At 49.4% G+C, this 27082-nt stretch overlaps 1 protein-coding gene across 2 annotated transcripts; it reads left to right on the forward strand.

The window, feature by feature from the left end:
- Positions 1–1013: 1013 nt before the first annotated feature.
- On the forward strand, positions 1014–24115 carry UTP25 (UTP25 small subunit processome component). 2 transcript variants are annotated; one of them, XM_084789652.1, is made up of 12 exons: positions 1014–1231; positions 1569–1608; positions 2725–2962; positions 6302–6472; positions 7803–7891; positions 9185–9595; positions 11495–11714; positions 12276–12478; positions 14308–14490; positions 14593–14705; positions 15525–15770; positions 21393–24115. In XM_084789652.1, exons 1-12 carry the CDS (start codon positions 1125–1127, stop codon positions 21634–21636), a joined length of 2265 nt encoding a protein of 754 aa, XP_084645778.1. In that variant the 5' UTR covers positions 1014–1124; the 3' UTR covers positions 21637–24115. The 2 variants fall into 2 exon arrangements, with proteins under 2 accessions (XP_084645778.1, XP_084645777.1); XM_084789651.1 differs by lacking the exon at positions 1014–1231 and having other exon boundaries at positions 1575–1608; positions 2799–2962.
- Positions 24116–27082: the final 2967 nt, after the last annotated feature.

A 27082-nucleotide genomic window follows, 5' to 3' on the forward strand; every position in this document is an offset into this window, starting at 1 on the left:
CTCACTTTTCTATCTTTATTCAGGTGTAAAAAAAATTTTTTTTTCTTTGAGAAGTAGGGTAACCTCAAATTCAGAGATCTGCAAGCCTCTGCCGCCGAAGTGCTGGGATTAAAGGTGTGTACCACCATGCCAGGCCAACTTTATCTAAAGGTCTCCAACACCCCGTCTTCTTGCCTCAGCCTCCTGGGAACTGAGATTACAGGCATGAGTCACCAGGCTCAGCTTGTTTATTTGCTGTGTGGGTTTGTTGTATTTTATCCAACGTTGAGGAGCAAACCCCAGGATTTGTGACGTACCTTGAGCGACGCCCCCTTTAGGCTATTTCTCACACTCACGAATACACATCAACTTTAAATGTACAGATTGATTCGTTTTGGTGATAACGCATGTAAGATGCTATTTTATCTACCGTGCTAGCTTTCGTTAAAGGAGTGTCGGGGGAGGCTCTCCTCACGCACTCCCAGTCCCTAGAGTATAATATCCCAAGTTCAGATTTTCTTTCCACATCTGCCTCATCAGTCTGATTCACCAGAACCGTTTGGACCGCGTCCGGAGGTGCCGGCATCCTTAAGCGCACTCTACCATTTCTGCTAGCAACACGGACAGAGGCTGATTTCCACATCCCAAAGCGAAGCGCGCGGTTTGGCTAAGCAGCGGTTAGACTGCTTGAAAACCAGGTCTTAGCTCCGGGGAGGGGGGGGGGGGGGAAGGACTATTAACCTCATCCCCCAACCCCCGAAGGAAAAAAAAGAAAGAAAAGAAAAGATGGAAGGGAAGGCAGGAAGGAAGGGAAGGAAGAGAAGGAAGGGAAGAAAAGGAAGGGAGGGAGGGAGGGAGGGAGGGAAAAAAGCAAGGTAAAAGACAAGCACAAGGTAAGGCGCCCTGTTCCCCGGGAAGCCGGCGTTGCGGGCACGCATGCGCAGACACTCCCGCGAGCTGGAGGAGCTCCGGCAGAGGGCAGCATCGCGACCAGGAGGGTGTAACTCCTGTCGTGGTCGCAGGACGTTAAAGCAGCTGTGCTTTACGGCGCCGCCCTCTGCCGTACAGCGGGCGCTCCCACGTGCGTCAACATCCCACAGGGGAACCCTGTTGAGTTCCGTGGCGGCGAGCCTGACGTTTCCGCCATGGGCAAACGCGGGAGCCGCGGCCGCAGCCAGCTGCTCAGCACAATGACCAAGAAGCAGAAGAAGCACCTCCGCGACTTCGGCGAGGAGCACCCCTTCTACGACAGGTCCGGGCGCGCGGCTCGGTGGGGGCCGGCCACCCGGGCACGGAAGGGTTTGCACGAACAAGACGCAGACAGCTGGCCGGCGAGGGGCGGACCCCGACGTGTGGTCGCGAAGCTAGTTTTTTCCTTGTTCTTTCTCACGTCATTGTCATTGAAGTCATTTGTAACCCATTTGTCTTCCGGTCATACCTGCCTTTGTGCAGTCTTTTTTTTTTTTTTTAATAATGACTGGTTATTATTCTGTGTTCGGCATTTTTTTCCCTTAAAGTAAAACCACTAGTTCCTTTCGTGATTATTACAGATTAGCAGCTAACTTTTAACGCTGTCCGTTTCTTTTCAGGGTTTCCAAAAAGGAGGCAAAGCCACAGATTTGTCAGCTGGTAATGCTTTTTTTCTTCGTAGTGGTTGGGATTGGGTTGTCACCTTAAGGTTGTGTGTAAAAGTAAAGCTCTGGTGCGTGTCTGTGTTTTTCTGTTTCGAATGGAAACTGTGACTTTAGTGATGTTAGTTTTAAGTGATGGCGATGGCAGGAACCAGTCCCGTGTTTCTGTAGAAGCTGTAATTGGAAACCGCCCCGTGCCCCTGTGGAAGAGGTTCGTCAGAGCTCCGGCTCTGCGCGCTCAGCCTGAAAGGCCTCACACTCAGTGTAAAGTGAACAAGGGGTCAGCACACCCTGACATGGGCACTTGTTGGTAATTTCTTTGGCAGGCCGTGTGCATTGGGGGCGGGCAGCGGTTCTTGACAGGGTTTCTCTGTGTAGCCCTGGCTGTCCTGGACTCCCTTTGTAGACCAGGCTGGCCTCCGCCTCAGAGATCGCCTGCCTCTGCCTCCCCTCCCTGAGTGAGTGCTGGGGTTGCAGGCATTGCCACTGGGCTCCGTTTTGTTTGAAATTTCTCTTGGGCCTTGAACATGAAGCCTAATGCCTTAGATGTAAGTTAAAGTCCGTAACCTAAAACTTTGTTTGAAAAGTCAGTTTTCTTTCCCTGTGCAGCTAATATGAGTTAGAACCATAACTTGGTCAGCTGTTTTAAGTATTTCATGCCGGGCTTGCATGAAGAGAGGAGACTGAAATATTTGCCAAAAAGCTCATTGGGTTCCCCCTCCCCTTTTAATTAGTGTATATTTGTTACATAGAAGTAGTGAGTTCCGTTGGGGCATTTCGAGGCATAAATACTTGATCATATTAATACTACTTCTTTGTTATTTCCTTTGGCCTTTTGCCTTCTGCCTTTGCTGGTCTCTTGCCAAATTATTTTGATTTCATGCCTCCTTCTTTTAAATCTAGTTTCTTCGTGTAATAGAAAACAGTACTTGCCTTCAGTCTGTCTTATTTTACTTAATTCTGTCCTATTCTGTCTCTTTGCACTGGGTATAATTTCATTCTTTATGGCTGAGGAAACTCCGTTACCATGTGTGTCTCATGTCCTCTTTTCTCTTTTTCGTGTTACAGTAAACCAATTTAATTTTGCTTTAAAAAAATTCCCGTTTTTCTCTAGTCAGAGAGTTCAGACTCTTCACATTCTGAAAGTGAATCAGAGAGTGAACAAGAGCGCATTTCTGGGTACCACAGGCTGCTGGCCACACTAAAGACTGTTTCTGAAGAGGAGGAGGAGGAGGAAGATGACGAGGAGGAGGAAGAGGAGGATGTTGATGATGGCAGCGCTTCAGGAGATGCAGAAATGGATGATGAAGATAGCAGTGAAGAAGCAGCCGCGTCAGCTGAGGCGCAGGAGCGTAAGTGTTTGGAGGTGGCCTGTCCTCTGTCCGTGCTGTGTGGCTAAGTGGGGCATGAGGCTCCCAAGTAGAGATTCAGCCCTGTTGGGTTTGGTTATGTTTTTGAGACTCTGGTGGGGAAACAGGAGCCTCTCATCAGGAAAATACTGTTGCCTTACTCTTTGCGGGACCTTCTAGCCTAATGAAGACGGCTCAGCTTATCAGAGGAACAGGATTTAGTCACTGTGACAGCTCACTTCTCAAAGGAGGTATTCCTCTTCAGTGGAGACAGGGTGTGACGGAAGGTAGACATGAAAACACACACAGATTTTTATGTTGTAGATTGTGCTTATATGAAACAGCTAGAGATGCGATGTTGAGGAAACCTGTCTGCCCCTGCTGGGCCCGTAAGGAGATTCTGAGAGGTGCGAGTGTTGACGGCCCAGAGAGACTCGTCTCAGGGCTCGGGCTGCTATTCGAGGGGATCTTCTTCTTCCGTGCTGGGGAATCAAACTCAAGACCTTGGGTATATCAGCTTAGGCTCTACTTGGCCCTTAGTGTCTTTTGAGTGCAGGTCTCTCTGTGTAGGCCAGGCTGCCCTGGAGCTCATGAGTCTACTCCTGCTTTGGGAATACAGAGGTGTTAAACCACAATGCCTGGCTTAAATGCCTTTAAAAAAATCAGCTTCATTAGAGTATATTTTATATGCAGACAGAATGACTCCAGTGTGGGCTGATGTGACAGTGCATTCGGTATAAGCTCTTGCTGTGACAGCTTAACAGCTCAGACTAACCAGATCCATAAACACAGCAATAGTAGTAGTAGTGATAAAGATGATGATGATGATGATAAATAAAATAATAATCATAATAAATGTGCCTCATGCTTATATGCAGCTTGAGCTTTGACAAATAGGTGCCGTCCATCACCTCCAGAAACTGTTAGCTGTTTGCCGTCGCCGACCTGACTGCGTCACTGTAGATTAGCTGCGGGAGGCCCACACTGTGGTGTCTAGTCATGACAATCCTCCTGCTTCCTCCCCCTTCTACCCCGACCCCTGTGCTGGCTTGTATCTGTGTTTATCTCTTTGTGTTACTGTTCTTAATCCTTTGCTTTTTATTGCTGATTGCTAGGCACATGCAGCCTAGCATCTCAGCCTCTCAGTCCTGTTTTCCTTATGTCACTGTGTGTCCCTAACTGGTGCCTTGTACTTTGCTGTGTAGCTTCAAGCTCACTTCCCAAGTGCTGGTATTTAAGGTGTGCACACCATGCCTACTGACATAGTCTTCATGTCTTCCCCACCCCACCCCGCCCCGCCCCCCATGGTGCTGGGCTTCATATCTGCCAGGCAAGTACTTTTCCCACTGGGTTTCATCCCTGGCCTTTTCTTCCTTCTGGCCACCAAACCATCGAGGGCCTTGAGCATGCTGGGGAAATTTTTTTTTTAAACTTTAACCTGCCATGTAGTATTTTACCTAGTTAGCTTTACTGGGATAAAAATCTTTTGCTTTGCCTGGGCATAGTGACTCATACTTTTAATCCCAGCACTCGGGAGGCAGAGGCGGGTGGATTGCTGTGAGTTCAAGGCCAGCCTAGTCTACAAAGTGAGTCTAGGACAGCCAAGGCTACACAGAGAAACCCTGGCTTAAAAAAAAAAAAAACCAAAGACAAACAGAAACCTACATTGCCTTAACTTCTGGGTGTTTGCAGGTCCTTGATGCTAGGTTCTTTGCATTTAAAACTTGGAGGAAATGGGGTTTGTTGTTTTATTTATAAGCACAGTGTATATTTACCACAGGAATGTGAGAAGGGTCTGAGGAGGTAGCACCGTGATTGAATGTTTGCCTTGGATAAAGAAAACCCTGAGTTTCTCCCCAGACTAATAACACCAAGTGTGGTGGTGGCGCCTTTAATTCTAGCACTTGGTGAAGGTAAGGGCTGGAGGGTTAGTCTAAGTATCTTTAATAGTACATCTGTAGCCTTTGGTTTCTGTATGTGGGATTGCATATATGTGTTCATGGTGTGTGTACATGTATGCAGGTGATAGGCTCCTAAATTTCTGCAATTTGCTTCTTAGATATATGGATGTTCTGTTTAATTTTTTTTATTTCATTTTATTGTTATAGTTTATTTTGCATTATGAGGAGTTGAACCCAATGCTTCCCACCTGTGTTCTACAACTGAGTTCTGTTCTCAGCCTGAACCATTTTCTCTGTAATGTAACTCCAGATTCACAGAATTTCCTGAATATAGCACTCAGTATTGACTGTTCCTTTGACAGATAATTAATTTGCTCCATGTTATTTCTTAACGTAGTTCAGGCTGCTCTGAACATTTTTGATGTGTATCTTGGTGCACTATTTTAGAGTAAGTTCTAGAACTGGGTTTATTAGAATTCTCCAGAGTAGCTCCTAATTCTGACAGAAATCTATTTTAAGGAATTGGCTCATGTGACTGTGAAGGCTCGGCAAGTCCTGCATACCCGATGGGCAGCAGTCAGGCAGGGTGGCCTTCAGAGGGACCTTCACTGTCACAGCTGGAGTTCAAAGGCACTTTGCTGGAAGTCCTCCTGTTAGGGCACAACTGCCTCTGTTGTTTACTCAAGCCTTCTACAAACGGAGGGGCCTACCGCACTGAGGAAGGATATGGCCCCGCTGGTAGTGTCTGCCTGGCACACAGAGCCCTGGGTTCCATGCCAGCACTCATGTACCAGACAAAGATGGAGGTAGAAATGGGAGGGTCAAAAGTTCAAGGTCATCTGGGCTGATAGTGGGTTAGCAAAGAGGCTAAACTAAAGAAAACCCTATCTCAAAAAACAAAATAGTCACTTGACTTCCTGAATGGAAAGCCACCATTTGGAACATAGATTTAATCAGTAATATGACAAGTAGAGTTCTAGCATGCCTCTAAGCTCAACACCCAGCTTAGTAACAGAGCCTAGTTCATCACTCAGGTCCTTAATCTGCCTTAATATGCAAGGTCACTTCCACCAAATTTCCTGATTATTATTTAAAAATAATGTCGGGTGTGATGGTGCACACCTTTTGTCCCAGCACATGGGAGGCTATGGTAGGCAGATCTCTGTAAGTTCAGAGCTAGCCTGGTCTAGAAAGTGAGTTCCAGGACAGCCTAGGGCAGCACAGAGAAACCCTGCCCTGAAAACCCAAAGATAAATAAATAAATAGTACAATGAGCATCAGTGTTTATTTTGTCAATATTTGGTTATGAGTGAGCATTTTTGAAGGGTTTGACTCTGTAGGCCTGGCTGTCTGGAAATTGCTATGTTGAGCAGGCTGGCCTGGAACCCACAGAGCTCTAGCACGCCCCATCAATTTTACAAAATGTTTTTCAATATTTCAGAAACATCCCTAGCTGACAACCCAAAAGGAAAAGATGGGAAAGAGCCACCTGACACAGCACAGAGGTCCTCAGAGGAGTTCACAGATGCAAAACACGAGTCACTGTTCAGCCTGGAAACCAACTTTCTGGAAGAGGATCATGGGGGCGGTTGTCCCCAGGGAGCATCCCAAGGTGGGAGTGGCCTGTTCCGCAGCCCTTGTGCGGTTAGTCTGCAGCGCCCAGCAGTGCCACGTGAGGGGCTGGGCAGACACTTGTCCGCGCTGTGCTGTCAGGAGTTAGTGTGAGGAAGAAGGGGCTGAAGGGCGGGCGTGGGCGGCCAGGCCTCAGGCCTCAGGCCTTAGAGTTGGAATCTGAGGACGCCTCTGTCCTCCTAAGAGGCAGAAGAGAAGGGAGGGAGTGCCCGTCTTCCTCCCACCCGCTCCTCTTCATGGGAGCAGCACTGTTTTAGGTTTGTGAGGCCCAGGAAGGGCCAGTCGGAGTGTTCTTATTAGAAGGAGCAGCCCCCAAAGCCACCACTCCCAATTCCCTGTATGCTCACCATGCTGTGACCAAATGGCTGCCAGCTGGTTTCTGTATGTCAGTCTGATGGGTGGGGAGGTCAAGCCGGTGTCCTTCTGTGTCTGCCTTTCCCAGTGTTATGCAGGTGGGCTTCAGCATGCATGAAGCTGAGTCCTTGTGTGGCCTAGTTGGATCTGCTGGTCTTTGATGGAGCGGGAGGAGAGGTGGAATTCATGGCATCTTATAGAACCCATGAGCAGTGACAGTAGGAGCCTGCACAGAAGCAGGAAGCCGGCTGTCCGGGCCTCTGCGTATCTGCAGCTAGACTGGCCGGGCTTCCTGGTGTGCTCACTGTTGGCGTGGTATTTACCGCAGGTGCTGTCATTTGGCTTTTCTCTGATTGGATCCTTGCTGCTTCTCAAGGAGAGAGCACAGAGGGAGGGCTGAGGGTCACCTGAGTGCTGTGGGCACAGAGGTGATGATCACCTGCATGCAAGGGCTAGCATAGAAACTGTTTGCTAGCTTGGGTGAACACTGAGGGTTGTGTGTCTGGCTGCACAGAATGTATGGAGACGACTCTCAGCGATCTTGTCATCCTCCAGCTACGATGGACACGTGTGCTGGCTTGTGTGGATGGGTGAGGCATGGGAGGGACTGAGGAGTGTGACTGTCCCTGTGGACAGTCTCTGCCTAGAGCCAGTGCTGTGCCGGCCACAATGGACCCCTGTGAGGGAAAGCAAGGCCAGGCCTTTGGTGCAGAGTGCAGGCCTGTGTGGTTGAGAAATGCTGAGGAGGTGGGTTCAAGTTCCTGACCTTGAGGCTGAAGTGTCATGTGATCAGCGTGTACATTCTGGGGGTCAGCTTGTCAGACACGCTTACGGGCTGGAGGATGAGTTGGCAGTGGGCCAGGCGATCAGCAGACACTAGAGATGGGTCTGCCTCTCTGAGGAGACTAGAAAGCCCTGCATTTGCTCACTGTGCTGAGAACTCTGTTCTGAATTAGATCCATTTCAACAACATGTCAACAAACAACTGAAAGAAAAGGAAATTCAAGCTGCTGCTTCGAGCCCTCCAACCACCCAGCAACTGAAAGTAAGTGCTGCTTGGCTCTCCAGGCACAAGGGAAAGCCCCACAGAAACGGGTCTGTGGTTTATTGCCATGTATTCGTTATCCATGGTGGGTTTCGTTTGGACATATCTGGAGCTTCTGTGAGGCCCCTTGCTTCAGCCTCCCAGGTGCTGGTGTTATGGGTGTGATACCATACGTGGTCTAGTTATCTTTCCTCCCTTTCCAGCTTATAAGTGAAGAGATTGCAGACATACGTGCAGATGTAAGAAATCAGTCAAAGAGGTCTCATGTGCTTGTTGCTGGTTTTGCCCATGGAAGCACATCACATGTGCAGTGCAGTGTCACAGCCAGAAAATGGACCTAGATGCCGTTTACTGCTGCCTGAAGCTCATGCGTCCCAGGCTCAGGTCCTCTGTAGAGTGCTGTCTTCTTAGGATCCCACTTCATTTATTATAGTGTTTGGCCTGCATGTACACCTGCACACCAGGAGAGGGCGCCAGATCTCATATAGATGGCTGTGAGCCACCATGTGGTTGCTAGGAATTGAACTCAGGACCTTTGGAAGAGCAGCCATCTGAGCCATCTCAGCAGCCTGTTGGATCCCATTTCTACTTGCACAGTCAGGCTTTGGAACACTCTAGCACTGTGTGGTCTCACCAACAGGGTCTCACTGTGTAGCTCTGGTTGGCTTCAAACTCAAGAGCTCTGCCTGCCTCTGCCTCCCCAGTACTGGGATCAAAGGTGTGTGCCGCCATGCCTGGCCCCATTGCTGCTTTTTACCACTTCCACTTCCTTTCACAGCCCTCATTCCTAACCCCACGTCTGCTGAGCTCACCTCTGTCTCTGCTTGTCAGTGCACTGGTCAGCAACTGTACCTTTTGAGAAGCTGCGCCACCCAGGCTGTTCAGCCACCTGCAGCTCATTCCTTCTCTTATTGCTGAAGTGACTCTAATGTAAACATGTATCTCACCAGGTAGCATCCTTTGAAGTTCTGTTAGGCATGTCTCTAAAAAAGAGAGACCGAGGATGGACCGAGTCCAAGACTGAGCCCTTCTGTGCCACACATTGCAGAAGCTATCTGACCTATCCGAAGGAAGTTGACTCTCCTCAGACGTGTTCCTCAGGACAGTGAGGGAGTCAGGTCTGAAGTCAGGCTCTAAGCTGCTTGTGTAACTGTTGGCAGCACCCTCCTGCCTCTGTGAGGCTCAGCACCTGCCCGGCAGGGCTGGGTGAGGAACATGAATGACCTGTGATGATGTGTGAGTGTCAGGCGTGCTGCTCATGTCTAACCTGGCTCTCGATCCCTCTATCCCTAGTGGCCCATCCTGGGGCAGCTTGTCTTTTCATCCAAGTTCCCGAAGATGGAAACATTTAAACCTCCAAAGGATATTGACCTAAAGTCACTTCATCTTCAGAAGCCTCTGGAATCCACCTGGATGAAGACCAATAGCCAGTTCCTATCTGGGCCTCAAAAATCAAACAGCCCCTTCACCCCACTCCAGAAAGAGCTGTTCGCCATTATGAATTCTTACCGGGACCTGTTCTACCCTGAGAGGACTGCCCTGAGGAACGGAGAGGAGGTCCGCCATGTGTACTGCCTGCACGCCATCAACCACGTCCTCAAAGCCAATGCCCAGGTGCTGGCGAACAACAGTAGGCGCCGGAGCCAGAAACTTGGGGTGGGGGAAGATGATGACTTCAGGGACCAAGGACTCACCAGGCCTAAGGTGGGTTGCAGCAGGAGAGCCTTGCTGTCAGGGAGGCCACGAGCCATGCGTGTGTTGACAGCTGACTGGGTGGTGAATCCTCAGTCACTAACACAGTCAGGTGAGCCTGAGGTGCAGGACAATGAAAGAGGCTGCAGGTGCTCTCAGGGACAAACCCCAAACATGCAGACACCCCATTGCCAGTGGTCTCTCACTAGAGCCTTAGTGCATTTATTTATCCACTCCCTATATGTGGTGGCTGTGGACAGACCCAGATTCCCAGACGGCCCAGGGCAAAGAGTAGCAGAGGCTGATAGAATCAGGCCTTCCACCTCGGCCACACACAGCATCCTTCAATCTGAAGATCCCTGTTTGTGCTGTAGAGTCCCTGCTGCTTCAGGAATGTCGTGTTGACTTGTGCTTTGTCCAGTCTGACCTCTGCCCGAGTTGAGGCTCTAGTGGGAAAGGAGATAGACTTAACTCTGCCTACATGTCTCATGGTGCCGAGGAGCCAGGCCTTGTGCCCACACTCGCTCCACCTGTCTTCTTGTAGGAGCTCAGGGTTTCAGGCTTCTGCTGAGCTCAGCGGGATTCAGTATTGATGGAGCGCTTACAGGTTTTTAGTCTGGCCCCTTGTTTGGTAGCTGTTGTCACCACCAGGACAGTAACCCAGCCTCCTAAGCCTTGGTCTGCCATTAGGGCAGGTTACTTACTTCTTTGGCCAGCAGCTGCTTTCTGGGAGGCTCCCTCAGAGTGAGCAGTTGAGGCTGTCTGTTGCTATTGGATGCTCTGGGAAAATGAGATTTATGATTGCAATCTCAGGGTTTGACTAGGCTCACACCAGTAAGTCTGTTATTTGCACAAGAATAACAGGTAGTTAGAAATTAGCTCTGTATTAAGCATCTTCTGATTTTCTGCCCAGCAGAAACTTTATGCATTTATTTTTAATTATTTACTTTTATGTGTATGAGTGTTCTACCAGCATGAATATATATGCACCACATGCTTGCCTGGTGCCTATGGACGTCAGGCCATCTCAGAGCCCCTGGAACTGGAGTTAGGGTGGTTTGGGGCCATCATGTGATACAGGGAACTAAACTCTGGTCCTTTGCAAGAGCAGCAAGTGCTCTAAACCACAGAATCATCTCTTAGGCACCATCTTTAAGCATTTTTAAGAGGCTTGGAAATTTGAATCCTGTTTTTCCAGTTCAGAAATGTGTCGTCACTGGTTTCAAAACTGTTCTAGAGATTATGCTAAAAAATAATAATTTTTTAAAAATCCTTTTCTATATTTTGTTTTCTTACTCTGTCTTTTAGTTACCTTTCTATTGGTTTAACAAAACATGACCAAGTCAAATTGTATAAGAAGGCATTTAACTGAGTGTACAGTGTCAGAGGGCTGGAGTCTGTGAGGGCGGGACAAAGATGGCAGCAGGAACAGCTGACCACTCACATCTTGATCCACTAGAGGCACATGCAGAACACCAGGAGCCTTTTGAATCCTCAACGCTCACCCTCAGTGACACACCTCCTCCACCATGGCCACACCTTCTAGTCCTTCCCAAACAGTTCTACCAACTGGGGCCCAGGCATTCAAACGTGAGCCTGTGGGACCACTATCATTCAAACCACCACTCTGCATTTGTTCGAGTGGGTCTTACTTTCCCTCAAAGGCCCTGTGTATTTCTGTCCTTGAGTTGTGGACCCCCTTGGTTTGGAAATAAGTTTTTATCTCCCAGCTGCAGGCATTTCCTTATTTGGAAAGTATTTCCCAGTTTTGCTTGAGAAATGTCTCCCATAGAGCCTTGAGACTGAAGTTCACAGGACGTGTTTGTGTGGGTACAGGCGGCACTTGGCTTCCCTTACTGAGCCAGGTCTTTGTGCAGGTACCCACGTCTGAGCTGCCTTTGCCCCCCACAGGTACTTATAGTGGTGCCCTTCCGGGAGGCTGCCCTTCGGGTGGTCCAGCTCTTCATCAGCCTCCTTGAGGGGGACAGCAAGAAGAAAATCATTGTGAGCAACAAAAAGAGGTTTCAGGGGGAGTATGGATCTGACCCTGAGGAGAGACCTCCCAACCTGAAGAGGCCTGAGGATTATGAAGCTGTGTTCGTGGGCAACATTGACGACCACTTCAGGATTGGTAACGCCTGGCTCCTGTCGAGCTGGAGGGCCGCTGGCTCAGTCTTCCAGCAGAACTGTGTGCTCTTGGCACCTCTTGCTTGCCAGCCACGGGAGTCTCTCTTGGCTCCTGGGTGGAGGCTCCAAGACCATGTAGGGAGGCTTGTGCATTACTGTGGAACGGGGTTGGCTGCAGCTGGTACACATCAACAGGCACTCTCGGGGCCTCTCAGAGAGTTGGGGGTCACAGGGACTGGGTGGGGTCACCCTGAGAAGGCTAAGAAAATTCAAAGGTGTGTGGGTAAGGCTGGATCTCCATCTTGTCTGTACAGTGCCCACCAAAGCTTAAGACATGCACCCGACTTTCACATTGTGCTTCTCTGATCCCTTTTCACCGTAAGTTCGTAGGAAACTTACTCCTGCGTAGGAAACTACTCATATTGGGCCTCACTCACAACATTTACTGAGTATTTGCAGCATGACTGGAGTGGCTAAGAAGCCGGCATCAGGCCCAGCCTAGGAAGCAGCACAGGGTGATAAGCATTCGAGGCTGGCGTGGGAGTTGACATGTGGTGTGTTTCAGGAGTGGCCATACTTCAGAGGAGCATCCGCCTCTACGCCCCCTTCTACTCCTCTGACATCCTCATCGCCTCCCCGCTGGGCTTGAGGACCATCATCGGCAGTGAAGGGGAAAAGAAGAGAGATTTCGACTTCCTGTCCTCTGTTGAGCTCCTCATCATTGACCAGGCTGACGTTTACCTCATGCAGAACTGGGAACATGTCTTGGTAATGCTGGGTTTCCCCTTTGGAAGGATGCGTCCTTGCTCGGTACATCTCGGATGGCTTAAGTCTTAAACAGCTACCTGTACCGTTTACCTAATCAAAGCCTGTATGGTTGTGTCTCAAAGGAAGCAGGAAGTTTATATCTCCCAGTTTGTGAAATTGATTTGTTCCTCTTCTATAAGTAGGGCAGTCAGTTATTAAAACTACCCAGTGAGGGGGAAATTCTTGTCACTGTTTTCAAATTTCAAATTTCCCCAAAAGATTTATTTTCCTTAAAAAGTCTCTTTCTGGTAAGGATAGATGTGTGGGTGGTGGCAGTCTTCACCAAGAACCCGTTTAGCTGGTAAGCTCTCACACAATTCCCAGGAAGATGGGAAAACATGGCGTAAAGTGTTTTGGGGGAGGGGCAAGGGCTGGCTGTGTAGCTCAGGCTGTTCTTAACCCCATCTTCCCGCCTCGGCATCTGGAGTGCTGGTTCATAGACATGCATCCGTACCTGGCTTGCCTATGTCTCTTGTTTGTTTTTTAGATTAAAGTTTTTGTTTGCTTGTTTGTTGTATGCCCACGTGTGTGTGGGTGCCCAAAGAAGGCATCTGATCCCTGGGAATGAAGTTAGAGGTGGTTGTGAGCCGCCCAGTGTGGGCCCTGGAGGACAGCAAGTGCTCTGAACCTGCTGAGCCATCTCCCAGGCCTGACTGGCATTTCTTACATGGGACCTTGTCTCCTGGGAAGTCTTCAAGGTCTAATTCTGTCTTCTCACAAGGCAGTGCTCTTAGTTTTAGGATGAAAAGACAGGGGAATTATTCTTACCACAGAGCTATGATTTTTTTTTTAAGGCAGATGACAGCTACCTCTGCTTCCGTCTAAGGACTTTGAGATTTATAGTGAGTTTGGGGAACATGAAGCACAGGTGATACTTAGAAAGTGAAAATCAGCTTGTAGCAGTTGTGACCCTTGGGGAGGGTCCTTCGGTGTGTTAAAATGCAGCTGAAGTGGATATGGCAAGGTAGCTCACATCTGTAAGCCTGACACCTGGGAGCTGAAGCAGGAGGATTACAGTAAGTTCATGGCCAGACCGGACTATGGTATTCCAGGCCAGGTTGAGCTTACACAGCAAGACCCTGTCTCGAAGAAAAAAACAGAAAAGGCCTGTTGCTAGATATCAAGTGCCACAGCTCTCGGCCTCTACTGGTACTGTTGTAGTTTTCTGTTCTTTACTGGGAATTGACACACGATTGTGGCCGTGGTAGGCAAGAATCTGTCACTGAGCCACCCCATCACTCATTTTCAGATCCAGTCATTGAAAGACGGAAGTTCACAGCCCCAACAGTGACCAGTCTGATTTCACACGTTCCTTATGAGCATCTTGTTTTCTTTTCACTTAGTATTTTTATTATTGATTGTTCTCTGTTAAAGTATAGAGTAATGGGTTTCGTGTGATCCTTTCATGTGTGCGTGTTGTACTTTGCACCGCTCGCCCTATCTGCCCTCTCCCCGCACTGGTCCCTTCAGTAGTTCTTGTGGCCTCTGACACAGTCTTGATCTCAAACTCCTACCTGCTTGGCTTTCAGGAGTGCCCTACCATGCCTAATTTAAAGACTCCTCTTAAAGGAATACGCCAGTAGCTGGCCTGTCTTCTTATGAAGGGCAGAGCACAGCCGGTTTGTACTTATATTCTTACTAGAGTGTTCAGTGGGCCTTGAGCAAGTCACCGTCTGAGGTTATTTTTCTGCTATCACTTGGGAGGTGGGTTAAGGGGATGGTGGATTATAAATGCCCACGGTGCCCACACACATGCTTGGGAGGCACTGATGGTGGTGTTCTGCTCTAAGCATTTGATGAAGCACATGAACTTGCTACCCTTGGACTCACATGGAGTGGACTTCTCTCGGGTACGCATGTGGAGCCTCAATAACTGGTCCAAGTACTACCGCCAGACCCTGCTCTTCGGTGCCCTGCAGGATCCCCAGATCAACTCCGTGTTCAACAAGCACTGTGCTAATACTCAAGGCCAGGTGAGTCCTGAAGCACAGACTAGGTTGGGTCATGAAGTGGAGGAGTTAATGGCAAGTGATGAGCAAACGGTGCTGCCGCCTAAAGTTCTCACCTCCTGGCAGGTGGCCGTGAGGAATGTCCCAATGACAGGCGCCATCAGCCATGTGTTGGTGCAGCTCCCTCACGTCTTCCAGAGGATGGAAGCCCAAGACCTGCCTTCAGTGATCGATGCCAGGTAACCCTGCCACAGGCACAGGGCCGCGCTGAAGAGCTGGCTTTGCGTGCATAGTTAGCTGGACTCTTGTTTTTGGTATTACTGTCAAGCTGAATTCAGCCATGCCCTTGACGGAGAAGGAATCAAGCCTGGAAGACCTGGGGGGGTTGGGGGGAGGCTTGCCCTCAATCTCAGAGCTAGAAGCAAGGCTGGGACTGAAGCCAGTCCTCCTGGCCCCTCGGTTGAGACACTGAAAATCACACCATGCTGCTGAGGGCAGTGAAATGCTCCAGGCCGTCTTACTCAGTTGTGAGCTCTTCAGAGAAGAGCCGGCTGTCTAATTCTCTCCACATTTGCCATCTCTGGGCCTGGTGTGCTCCAGGCAGGGCTTGCTGTTGTGAGTGCATGCGTGGTGTAAGCTGCACTAGTTCTCTGGCACATGTGGCACTGCGTCTGCATCTGCACGAAACTGAGCAATCCCATTTTGTATGTGTTTATCAAGTTACTGTCTTTGAAAAGAAGTCAGCCATTGGCCTGTCACCTCTTAAGTTGTGGTGTGTGGCCCACACTGCCTGCCGTGAGCTCTGCTCTGCGCGTGTCCCACACTGTTGCTGCCTGCCGTGAGCTCTGCTCTGCATGTGTCCCACACTGTTGCTGCCTGCCGTGAGCTCTGCTCTGCATGTGTCCCACACTGTTGCTGCCTGCCGTGAGCTCTGCTCTGCGTGTGGCCACACTGTTGCTGCCTACCGTGAGCTCTGCTCTGCGCGTGTCCCACACTGTTGCTGCCTGCCTTGAGCTGGCTCTGCGTGTTTAACCTGGTCCTTGTCCTTTCCTAATCAGGTTTCAGTTTTTCACAAACAAGATTTTGCCTCAGTACCGCGATGCCGTCATGTCGCACACACTCATCTACGTCCCCTCCTATTTTGACTTTGTGCGTCTCCGAAATTACTTCAAGAAAGAAGAGCTGAACTTCACCCACATCTGCGAGTATACACAAAAGTCTGGGGTCTCCAGAGCGAGACACTTCTTTCTCCAAGGAGAAAAGCAATTTCTGCTCCTCACAGAACGCTTCCATTTCTACAAAAGGTAAAACAGGACAGGCTCCGCCCTGAGGGCTATGCAGGCATCCCTAGACCCTGCACTGTGGGTTGGTGGGTAGGGGACTCAGGGTTAGTTGGTTGCTTACTTCCGGAAGTGGGCATTGTTGGGAAGGATAAAGCCAAAGCTTGAGCCCTGTGTGGCCCAGAGACCTCACAGAAGCAGCCCAAGGTTAAAGAGCAGGGCAGGAGCAGCCCAGGTGAGCGTGGGGAGGTGGAGGCTGAGCACTCACACCCAGGCGGCCAGCTCACTGTAGAGAACCAGGGCTCTGGGCCACTTGATGTGCACAGCAAAAACTCAGGGCTCAGGGTTAAATACTTGTAGTGTTTCAGTGTGTGATTGGATTTAGTGCCAGGTCACTAACAACACCTTGGCTAGTCTTTTTGCTTTACTTCTTAAATCCTGATTAGCTTGTTAGTTACTGGTAGCTCTGGACTTGCTAGGGTGCGTGTGTTACTAGAGGGGTCTCAGGGCTCTGCAACTCCATGTCTCAGCTCTTCGTGTCTCAGACAAAGAGTTGAATAAGACATAGAAAAGCGGCAGGAAAGGTAGGTTTATTAAAGGTAATAGTGAAAAGAGAGCAGGCCCCGCAGGGTAGAGTAGGCAGTAGCTGTAGCAAGCATATGGGTCAGGATTATTTTTATGAGCTTAGGTGGAGGAAGGGCATACCCAGGACATACCCAGGGGCGGGTATGCAGTGATTGACAGATGGCTGTCAATATAGCCTTAGATAAATTATATGTGTTTGGGTCATATATCTAATTGTAAGCATATTTGCCCCATCATAAATACGGTATTTTTTTCCTTCAGGGGCAGATAAAGGCCTTCACTCTATTTGTGCCCAACACTAGTCTAAAACTGGCCTTTTTACTCCTTTTTGCAAGCTGTGTGTTCAAGGCTGGAGGCGCCTTGGGTTGCTGGTCTGTTTCCTCGTCACAGCGGTGTCCAGCTGGTTGACAGTTGAGAAGAGAAGGGAAGCAGGAAAGCAAAGGCGTCTTAGGGCGGCTGGGTGTGTGGGCATGACTGTTCCCAGGGTGGTGCCTTTGCTGCGCACTGCTGCAATAGGGCAGGTTCCAAGATACGGGCAAGTTATAAACCAGACGCAGGCTGTCGGGCACTGAGAAGGGCTGGGGCGGGGCTGGTCCTTCCTCCCGCACTGGTGTGAGTGCAGGGAAGGACTGCACAGCTGCCTCTGAACAGACTCAGCCTTCTTGTTCCTTTGAGGCTCCTAGGCACGGTGTGAGCAAATTGAAACAGACAAGAGTAACCTGAGCAGGTAAAGAGAGGAAAGGTAAAAGGCTTCCTGAGCGAGGCTTGCAGCACACATCTGCTCACACCAGAGTGTTCTCCCTTGTGACAACGCCTGTGTCCTGGCACTTGGTGTCACTGTTATGTGTGGCCTGGAGCAACTTTCCCTGGCTGTTCCTCAGTCCAGGATACAAGGGTGTCCATGGCTTAGTCTCAGCCAGGGGCCGTGTGTTCCCTGGGACACTCGGCTGTCAGGAGGATGTTCTTGACGTCACCCTGTAGGATCATTCTGGTGTGTAGAGAGCAGGAGTGCTGCCAGCCCTTCCCTGTGCCCGGCAGCTCAGCGGGGTGGCCTGGCCCAGGATGATCTACACTATTCTCTGCTTTTGTTGTCTTTCATGACATTTTTTAAAAGGGTCATATCGTGTTTTCTATAATTAGATGCCGTAATCTAGGTTATCTAGTTGCTTATTATTTGGGCAAGTGGTCCCCAAACTTGGATGTGTATTAGAATTCTTTTGTTGTTGGTTATTTGTCCCTGTCCCCACTCCCCACCCCTAGACAGAGTTTCTCTGTGTTCATGGCCGCCCTGGAACATGCTCTATAGACTAGGCTGGCCTTGAACTCAGATCCGCCTGCCTCTGCCTCCTGAGTTCTGGGATTAGAGGTGTGTGCCACCACCGCCCACCTTTAGAATTCTTGAGAGTTCTCAACAAGCCATATGCTGAGTCGCATCTCTGCACTGCTGAAGTCAGCTCCCGGGGATAGACAGGGTCCTTACAGAGGAAGAGGCCAGATGACCAGTGTGATTAGTTTGGCTGCTGTTAGAGGAATGCTTCTGTTCGGAATTCTACCTGAGACTTGATTCTACTAGAGCTGCCTCATCTCATGGTACACAATGCCAGCTTGCATGTTTGGGGTGATGCCATTCCCCAGAGCCACTGGGTCAAGGTGGGTCTGCTAGGTGGCCCCACTCTAAAAAGCCTTCCTCAAGAGTAGTGCATACTGTGTGCAGTGTTTGCTGTGGATAACTGCTGGACTGGTTAGTTATGAAACAAACCTCATCTCCTTTTAATGACCAAATAGGGGGTTTGTGTGTTTGTTTTTGTTTTGATTTTGTAATTATGGGGAGCCCTTCATATCTGTGGGTCCTGTATTCTCAGATTCAACCAACTATATGTTGAAAGAAGGATGTGTATCAGTACTGAATGCCGGCTTCTCCCGTGTCACTGTTCCCTAAGCAATACTTTTCTTGTGTCTGCGTGTGCATGTGTGTGTGCTGCTTTCCCCCCGAGGGCATTGGATACCCCAGAACTGGGCTCACAGGCGGCCTTGAGCTGCCATGTGGGCGCTGGGAATGAAACCTGAGCCCTCTGAAAGAGCAGCAGGTGCTCTCAGCACTGGGCCCTCTCTCCAGCCCTCCTAAGCAGTGTAGTTTAGCGCAGCTCTTCACACAGCGCTGACACTGTTAAGCAAGAGGTAACTTAAGGTGTACAGAGGTTTAGGCTCTGTGCAAATGTTACATCATTTCATATGACAGACTGAGCATCTGGAGGGCGCAGAGTCCAGTGTGTCCTGGTTCCTTGGCATACTGTGTGCACAGTTCTGCAGGCACATCCACATGCATGTATTTTGATTATATATTCACCTAGTTGTTTCCTTAAAATAGATTTTGAAAGGAAAACTTGGCATCATAAAAGCTGCATGCATGAGCTGGGCATGGTAGTGCATGCCTTTAATCTCAGCACTTGGGAGGCAGAGGCAGGTGGATGGATCACTGAGTTTGAGGCCAGCCTGGTCTACAAAGTGAGTCCAGGATAGCTAAAGATACACAGAGAAACCCTGTCTTGAAAAACAAAACAAACAAACAAAAGCTGCACGCATTTAAGTGTATACATTGCACCTTGCCCTTTTCCATCTTCTCCACAGCCTCTACAAAGCCAAGGGCTGCTATGTGGGAGGCTGTGAGCACCACCCATAGCACTTCGAGTGCATGCACATGCAAACACAGGCGCGCGCGCGCACACACACACACACACACACACACACACACACACACACTCTGTTACACTGCCTTTCTTGCTTTTCTGTGTTCTGTGTGACTTTTCAATTGCATACACACACTGAAGTGAATAGTCCTTATGTTCAAATGCACCTTGTCTGCTGGTCAGTGTGTAGGTGGCTGTTCTAGTCTTGTCTGGATTTGGTAGTTGCCATAGCAACCTTCCCTCTTCCACAGGATTCAAATTCCTGTAGCAGATAGAGGGCTTAGCTTTCTGTCTGAGGTGCTGCTGATGGATTTCCTGGGTGCCCTGGTGTGTAGGTTCTGTATGGATATTACATTGTTTCCTATGACAGAGCTGAGCAGCGCAGTCACTGTTGGGTTTGTGGTGGTGGTGGTGGGCTGTGTGGGGTTGTTTGCTAGTTTCTGTATGTAAGGCAGGGACACTTGTAGCACAGGCTGGCTCTCTGCGTAGCTGAGGATAATGTCCTTAAGTTCCTCCTGCCTTCACCTCCCGAGTGCTGACGTCATGGGTGTACCTCACCATGTCTGGCTTATGCGTGTCTTAATATCAAATTAGAGCAGTCTGCTGAGGTTCACTCAGGGTTCCTCAGTGGGGAAGGTGACAGGGGAGCCAGGGCTGCAGAGGCGGCTTGGTGGCTGTAAGAGCACTGGGATTTGATTCTCACACCCACATGGTGGCCACAACGTCTGTAATTTCAGTTCCAGGGGACCCAGTGCCCTTTCCTGACTCCGCAGGCTTACGTATACACACACTCACACATACACATCTTTTTTTTTTAATGAATTATGTCATGATGAGCTGTGAGATAAAAGAAAAGAAAAGCTCTCCACTGTGAATGAGATAAAGTTCTGTTGTAGTTTCACACCATCTGTGTGCAAGATACTCTAACAGGAAAATCAGCCTCGTCAGCTTGTCTGCTGCTGGATCCCAGAGGGACGTTTGACCTTGACTCCAGCTGTTCAGTGAGTCCCTGCAGTCTGCACCCTGAATTCCACTGTGATGCAGAGACTGAGGTGGACGTTTATGAGCTACTGAAACTAATTGCTTTGTGCAGTGGATAAACTTGGGTCATCTCTCTGTCCACAGCGATGGAAAAGGACCAACAGATGGCTTGCTGCTGTTGGTGCCGTTTATTTATGCCCTAGTCTGACCTCACCCCCTTGTACCTGACTCTGAAGGTGTGTAGGGTTTCCTCTGGCAGGTTTGGAGCCCTTATTTAGTGTGTGAGCATGGGTGGTGATCAGAGGCTTCTTGATGGAGTCAGTTCTCCTCTGGCATGTGGGGCCCAGAAATTGACCTCAGGGCATGGAGCTCAAGTTACCAGGCTCAGTGGCACATCTCTCACCCACAGGGCCATTTTCCTCCTCTGACAGCTTCTTGCTGCTGGTCACTGGCTTCCCATTTCTGCAGGGGTGGTGACAAGCTGTAACTCCAACATTCTGGGAGGCTGAAGCAGGTGGATTGTTACGTGTCCTTGGCCAGCCTTGGTTTCATGTGTTCGAAGCCAGCTTGGGCGACAGAGCAAGACCTTGTCTGTAAAAAAATATGGGGCTGGCGAGTAAAGGTATCTGGGTCCCCCATGGGGAAAAAAGAACTGACTCCTACAAGTTGTCATTTGACCTCTGCCTGTGTGCTGTGGTACACACACACGTGTGTAAAGTAAATGCAATCTAAAAAAATGGTTTTAAAAAGATCAGATGTTGTGGCTTACACCAGCACTTCAGAGGCAAGTAGATCTTTGTAGGTTGAAGCCAACCTGATCTACACCACAAGTTCCAGGCCAACCAGGGCTCTGTAGTGAGACTGTGTCCTGTAAATAGATGGGGAGGAGGGTAGAGGGAGGGCACGAGTGCATTTGAAAACTGGGCATCCTGGGCCAGGCATCGTGGCACAGTCTTCAACCCCAGCACTCAGGAGGAGGCAGAGGCAGGTGGTTCCCTGCCAGTTTGAGGCCAGCCTGGTCTACTAGCAAGTTCTAGGTCAGCAGGGGCTACATAGAGAAACCCTATCTCCAAAAAAGATTTTGAAGACATACAAATTTCTGTTATCATCTTTTTTCCTGATTTTTTATTGATTTATTCATATTACATCTCAGTTGTTATCCCGTCCCTTCTGTCCCCGCATTCCTCCCTCTGCTATCATTGTCTTAAACTCAGGGTTAGGAGTTCAGTCGTGTTGTGTCAAAAATAAAACCTCTAGCTCTAGGGTCACTTTCTGCCCATGGTTCGTGCTCTGACTTTGGCCCCAGGCATGTAGCAACGCAGTGAGCCGTGGGTCTGTGAGGCCGTTGGCAGCACAGCTTCTGCTGGCTCATCAGGCCCCGCCTTCCTCACAGGTACACCATAAAAGGCATCAGGAACCTGATATTCTACGAGCTGCCGACCTACCCTCACTTCTACAGTGAAGTCTGTAACATGCTGAGAGCCACTAGCAGAGGCGAGGAGGCCACGTGGACCTGCACTGTGCTCTATTCCAAGTACGATGCCCAGAGGCTGGCAGCTGTGGTTGGCGTGGAGCGGGCAGCACAGATGCTGCAGTCTCCAAAGAGCGTCCACCTCTTCATCACCGGAGAAAAGTGAGTGTGAGGTGAGACGGAGCATCGACCTGATCCTGATCCTGATCGCTGCCCCAGTCAGACCGAGTACAGTCCTGTGTCCCTGGAGCCAGTGTGGTAGCCACAGCTGTCAGAGCCACGAACAATCTACAGAACTGTCAGACTCAGAAATCGATGCTTGTGTTTGGCAAACTTTGTAAGCTATGTTATTTCTAATTTTTTAATTTAATTTTTATTTTATGTGCATTGATGTTTTGCCTGCATATGTGTCTATGTGGGGGTGTTGGATCTCCTGGAACTGGAGTTAGAGACAGTTGTGAGCTGGGAATCCTGGTCTTCTGGGAGAGCAGCCAATGCACTTACCTGCTGAGCCGTCTCTGCAGGCTCATGGTTTTAATTTTTCTTGGGGAAGATGGTGAGACTGTCTGTGAGAGCTGGAGACTTCTTGCTGCTGTGTTGTGTCAGTCTTGGCACTTTACTTTTCTAGCCAAACTTTTTTTAAAAATTGTAAATACTCTTAACCTAGAAGAGCACATTTATTCACTGATCTTAGAAATTTTTTTCTTGTTGTTCTTCTAGCTAAGACATACATTTGTAATCTTGTTATATAAAGCAGTGTTTCTTTCTATAATTGTTTGGGCTCAAAGCTGATGCCTGTCTCAGCACCACTGTCTCCTGGTGCCTTCCTTGGCTGGTTTTTGAGTCATGTCGCAGATGAAAGTGAAAAGGAAACCATGCTTTTAAACATTAAAAACATTATTTTAAATTTTATAAAAACAAACATTATAAAAACAAAGGAAACATTACAGGTGATCTTGCTTCAGATGACGGGAGCCTGAATTGTTGCCCATCTCACAGGTGTGTGGCCCCATTCCTTTGTGTTCTATGGGGCCTTAACTGCCACCAGATCCCTGCCTCCACGCGGAGAGGACAGGGCAGCCTGCAGTGCCCTTCACTCTGAGGCCAGGAAGATGTTTCTTAGGTTGGATCAAATGGCACCTGAGACAGGAGCATGGTTGAATTGATGCTGTGACTTCACTGAGTCCTGTCAGCAGCTCGGCTGGCATTTGCCCCATCACTGTCAGTGACTTGTCTAAGACAGGGTTTGGCAGACTTTTACTGTAAAGTGAAAAATTAATTCCTACTTTATTCTTTGTGGGTTTTTGTTTGTTTGTTTGTTTAAGATAGAGTGTTTACCCTAGGCTGGCCTGGAACTCATGGCAGTCTCCCTGCCTTTGGAGTGCTGAAAACCCAGGTGGCAGCTGCCCTGCCTGGCCTCACTTTATTTTTAATTTATAGATAAGTGTTTCATTTTTCATTGAGTGGGTTGCAATCTTGCCATCGTTGTTTTTTCAGGAGCTAGCCTGGTCTCAGATATGACCAGCCGGATCACCTTCCAAGCTGGGTCCTGTGTCTTTCTCACATGTCCCCGCTTTGCTTGAGGCTGGTTATATTTCAAACCCAGTCCGCGGTGAGGACAGTGATGTGTATCCCAGGTCTTGTCTCCTTCCTTGTTCCACGACCTTGACCTTGAAGTCTTAATTTTCCTGCCTCCACCTCCCAAGTGCCACTATCACATATGGCTGTTGTCATCCAGACTGTTGGTTTACTTTTGTTTGTCTTGTGGTTTGGATTGATTGACTGATTGGTTGATCGATTTACAGTGCTTGGGAATCAGACCCAGGCCCTCACATACAAGTCCCGAGCCCTTCACTTTTTTGAGATGGGATGTTGCTATGATATTTAGGGTGGCCTTGGCTTTGACATGTGACCCAGGTTGGCCTCAACTGATAACCCTCATGTCTCTGCCTCTGGTGTGAGATGACAGACCCAGCAGCTCTGCAGCCAAGAGTGCGAGCTGGTTCTGCCGCTGACCCTCCTTACCAGCCCCAGGCTCTGTCATTGGAACTTGGGAGTGTTCGCCCAATGTGGGTGCACATGTGGGCACACACACACAGTGAAGTGTGCTTCTTGTCCCAGATTCAGATCAGTGATCTGTTCCCAGTGGGCACCATGGGCTCCTTCTGTCCCTTTTTCAGTCAGTGACTCCCCTTGTCCTCAGAGACAGGCCACAGTTGGCACATATTTTCCCCCTTTTTGGTTTTTCAAGACAAGGTTTCTCTGTGTAGCCTTGGCTGTCCTGGAACTCATTTTGTAAATGAGGCTGGCCTCGAACTCACAGAGATCTGCCGCCTCTGCTTCCTGGGCGCTGGGATTAAAGTTATGCGCCACCATGCCCAGCCATGTTTTCTTATTCTTGCACACACTTTAAAGTTTCTTAAAAACAAAACAGTAATGGCTTAACAGGTAAAGGCTGTCAAGGACTGCTCCAGATCCTAAGGACTTGAGTTCTATCCCCAGAACTCACATCCTAGGAGAGAACTCTGGCCAGTTGTCCTCAGACCTCCACATGGGTTCCATGGCACCCCACTGTGCGTGTTTAAAGTGTTTTTGTTAAATAGCATTTGGACATTGCTGTGTGATAAACTAAGCCATTTATTCCAGATTGAGTTCTGAGTTATTGGATCCGTATGCGACTGTTTGCCATGTTTGTTTATTATGAGGAAGGGAGTGAGTTTGTTGCTTTGTTGGAAACCATGAACCAAAAGGACCATGATTCCTCAGGTCTGCCTCCATTATCTTCCCTGTGAACTGAGGCTGCAGCTGCGGACTGCAGAGCAGTGTGAGCATGGAAGAGAAGCCTTCACAGCAAGGGAGTAGCAGTCCCTCGGCAGTGGCCATCGTGTCCTGCATCAACTAGACTCTTCTACATTAGTTTTTCCCCTGCTCAATTCATCACAGTTTTAAGACAGGCTTTCCTCACTCTTGCTCATGATGTCCTCAAACTTGAGATCCACCTGCCTCAGCCTCCTGGTTAAAGTCATCTCCCCTTTCCCACCGCTGTCTTGGTAGCTCTCAGTAGCTCCTTGGCAGCCCACAGTGTCTGGGGCGTGATCCCAGTCCCTGGGAGGGAGGGGCTTAGGTTACAGCTACTTGGGTGCTTTTCTTTCTGAGGAAAAAGGCTTCGAATCGTGACTGCTCCTCACAGCTGGCTGTCCGTGTGCAGCTTTTGAAACAAGAACAAGCTAACCACAGAGCATCACAGCGGAGACTCAGCCCTCTGTTGGCTTCCAAAGGGCTTGTAATTGAGTGCAGATGGCTCTGGCAAGATGGGGGTATGTGTCCCTGCTGACTCACACTCAGACGAGCAAGGGGGGTTCCAAAGCTTTGATCCCTGATTGTACCCTTTGGGGCTGCTGTGGGGAAGAGAGAGGCAAGGAAGGCTAGGCCCTCCTGGGATCTGTCTTCAGACAGCCCAGGTTTAGATTTGATGAGCCTATGCTCTCAAGATGACAAAAGATCAGGGAAAGAAAGCAGGAACCTTGGTGTGTAAGCTTTGGTGGCTGTGAGGTTCTGGAAGCTTCCAAAAAGAATGCCTTGGAAAACATAACTGTTCAAGGTGTGTCCTCCATGGTCTGAGGCCTCTAGCCTTCCTCCCCACCCCACCCCCAGCCCTTGTGCCTATGGTTTTCTGTCTAGTGTAAGTGGCTAGTGTAAGTGCCTGTATGCCGCTGGCTACACTGCTGTCATTCCTGTGGGCCTTGGGAGCACAGGTGGCGGCCATCTTCATAGCCCTGTGCTCAGGTGTCAGAGCTCAGAACCTGTGCTAGTAGACAGCTGGACCTGGCTGTACCCTCACTGCTGGGGATCGGGGACAATGACATCCTGCTAGCCTGGACCATTTGGGCACCATAGCCTCAGCTGACACGTCTGGCTAGGGAGCTGTTCTGGAGCTGCCCATCTGCTTTTCTGGCTGAGAAGGCCAACCAGAGACTGACAGAGCATCCAGCACCCTGATGGTTCCTCTCCTCAGCAGGGTCACGCAGCGTGAGGGTTCCTGCACTAATAGCTGGTTTGTCCACACTGACTCCCATAGATCTGGCTTCATGGTCTTGTGTTCAGAGTTTGCTTGGAGTCTGAGGACACTCACTTGCCTGAGGCCCCTGGTGCTGGGATTGCATAGTGCGTGACACATTGTGTGCAAGTCCTCAGTTACTTCTGGGTTGCTTGGGTTGATTTTTGCTTTTTCTCCAGCACTGGGATCAAATCCAAGGCGTTGAAATGCTGTAAACACCCTTTGCTGAGCTGCAGCCCCAGACCTACTTAGCATTGAAGAGTAGGCAATAATCGGCCCTGCTCTGCAGAGGAGCAACGCCTGAACATGGAGTTCACCTGTCCTTCCGTCATCAGAACGCAGCTCTAGCTGGTGACATAGTGTCTGTCCAGTGAGTCCTCTGTTGGCCTTCACCCTCCTGCTGGTGCTTAGACTTGGTCAGTGAGACAAAAGCTGTGCACTTCGTCTCCAGGACTAAGGAAGGGAAGGCTGAAGCACGTTCTGCAGGTCAGTGCTCTGCACAGAGGGTGCTGCAACGCAGTCCTGCACAGTCCCTCACCTTTGTGTGACGGTCTGCATTGGGACAGCGTTGCGTGATGGGTGCCCAGCTTCCAGCAGTGAAGGGTGTTCACTTCCCACATCCTAGTGCACACTGAACTGTAAGGATGCAGGGGCAGACTCTTCTCCTGGGGATTACAGAAATAGTAATGGGCAATTTTCTGTCCTGCATATTTAAAAGAAAGTTTAGTCCATAAGTCAGTAGGAGCTACTACATGGCGATGTGCCTGGGTTGCTGAGCAGTGGCTCTAGGGACCTCCGGTGGCGCTGTGCGCGGAACTGCGTGGAGCCTCATAGACCTTGTCCTGTTTCTGAAGCTGCACTCGCTACTGCTCATTCTCCCGCTCACCCTCCATGGCTTAAACATGGCTGCTCTGTCCAGTCAGCCGCATTGTCTCCACGGCAGTTACTCTGACATCCTTCAAGACTTCCGAAAGTTATGTTACTCTTAGTCTTAAATGGTAAACCATGCTCACTCAAAACAAAAACAATAAAAATAAAATACAATAAAATTAACCAGGCAGGAGGATCCTGATTACAAGGCCAGCCTGGTCTACATAGTGAAATCTTGTCTCAAAAATAGGGCAAAACAAAACTGAACCATCTGGTGTTGAGGGTGTATGCATTGTGTTTTGAATAGGGTCTCATAAGGTCTAAGCTGGCCTTGAACTCACTGTAGTGGAGGATGACCTTGGAACCCATGACTCCACACCTCACTGCACACCTCAAGGCTGAGGAGGCTTGGCAGTGTTACATGTCACGAACACCAGGTGGCTCCAGGACCAAGTGCAGTCAGGAGCGCCTTTGGGTGTTTCCTTGGCCTTGCTGCTCCCAGAGCCCCAGGCCTGCTCCTCCCTCTTGCCTTCCTCCCTTCCACTTAGCTTGCAGCACTGGAAGAGAGGAAAAGAAACAATTGGGAGCTGGATAAAAATACAGTTCCAGGGCTGGGGAGAAGGCTCGGTGGCTGAGAACATGTCCCAGCACCTACATTGTGTGGCCTACAGCCACCTATAACTCC

Source organism: Acomys minous (assembly GCF_964271855.1).
Source record: "Acomys minous genome assembly, chromosome: 1".
Classification (NCBI taxonomy): Eukaryota; Metazoa; Chordata; class Mammalia; order Rodentia; family Muridae; genus Acomys; species Acomys minous.

What these genes read in the sequence shown, in the direction of transcription:
- UTP25 (XM_084789652.1), top strand. Translation starts at nt 1,125, where the DNA reads ATGGGCAAACGCGGGAGCCGCGGCCGCAGCCAGCTGCTCAGCACAATG. An exon ending in CAACCACCCAGCAACTGAAA is followed by an intron (nt 7,892 to 9,184) that starts GTAAGTGCTGCT and finishes CTCTATCCCTAG; the next exon opens with TGGCCCATCCTGGGGCAGCT. An exon ending in CGCTTCCATTTCTACAAAAG is followed by an intron (nt 15,771 to 21,392) that starts GTAAAACAGGAC and finishes CCTTCCTCACAG; the next exon opens with GTACACCATAAAAGGCATCA.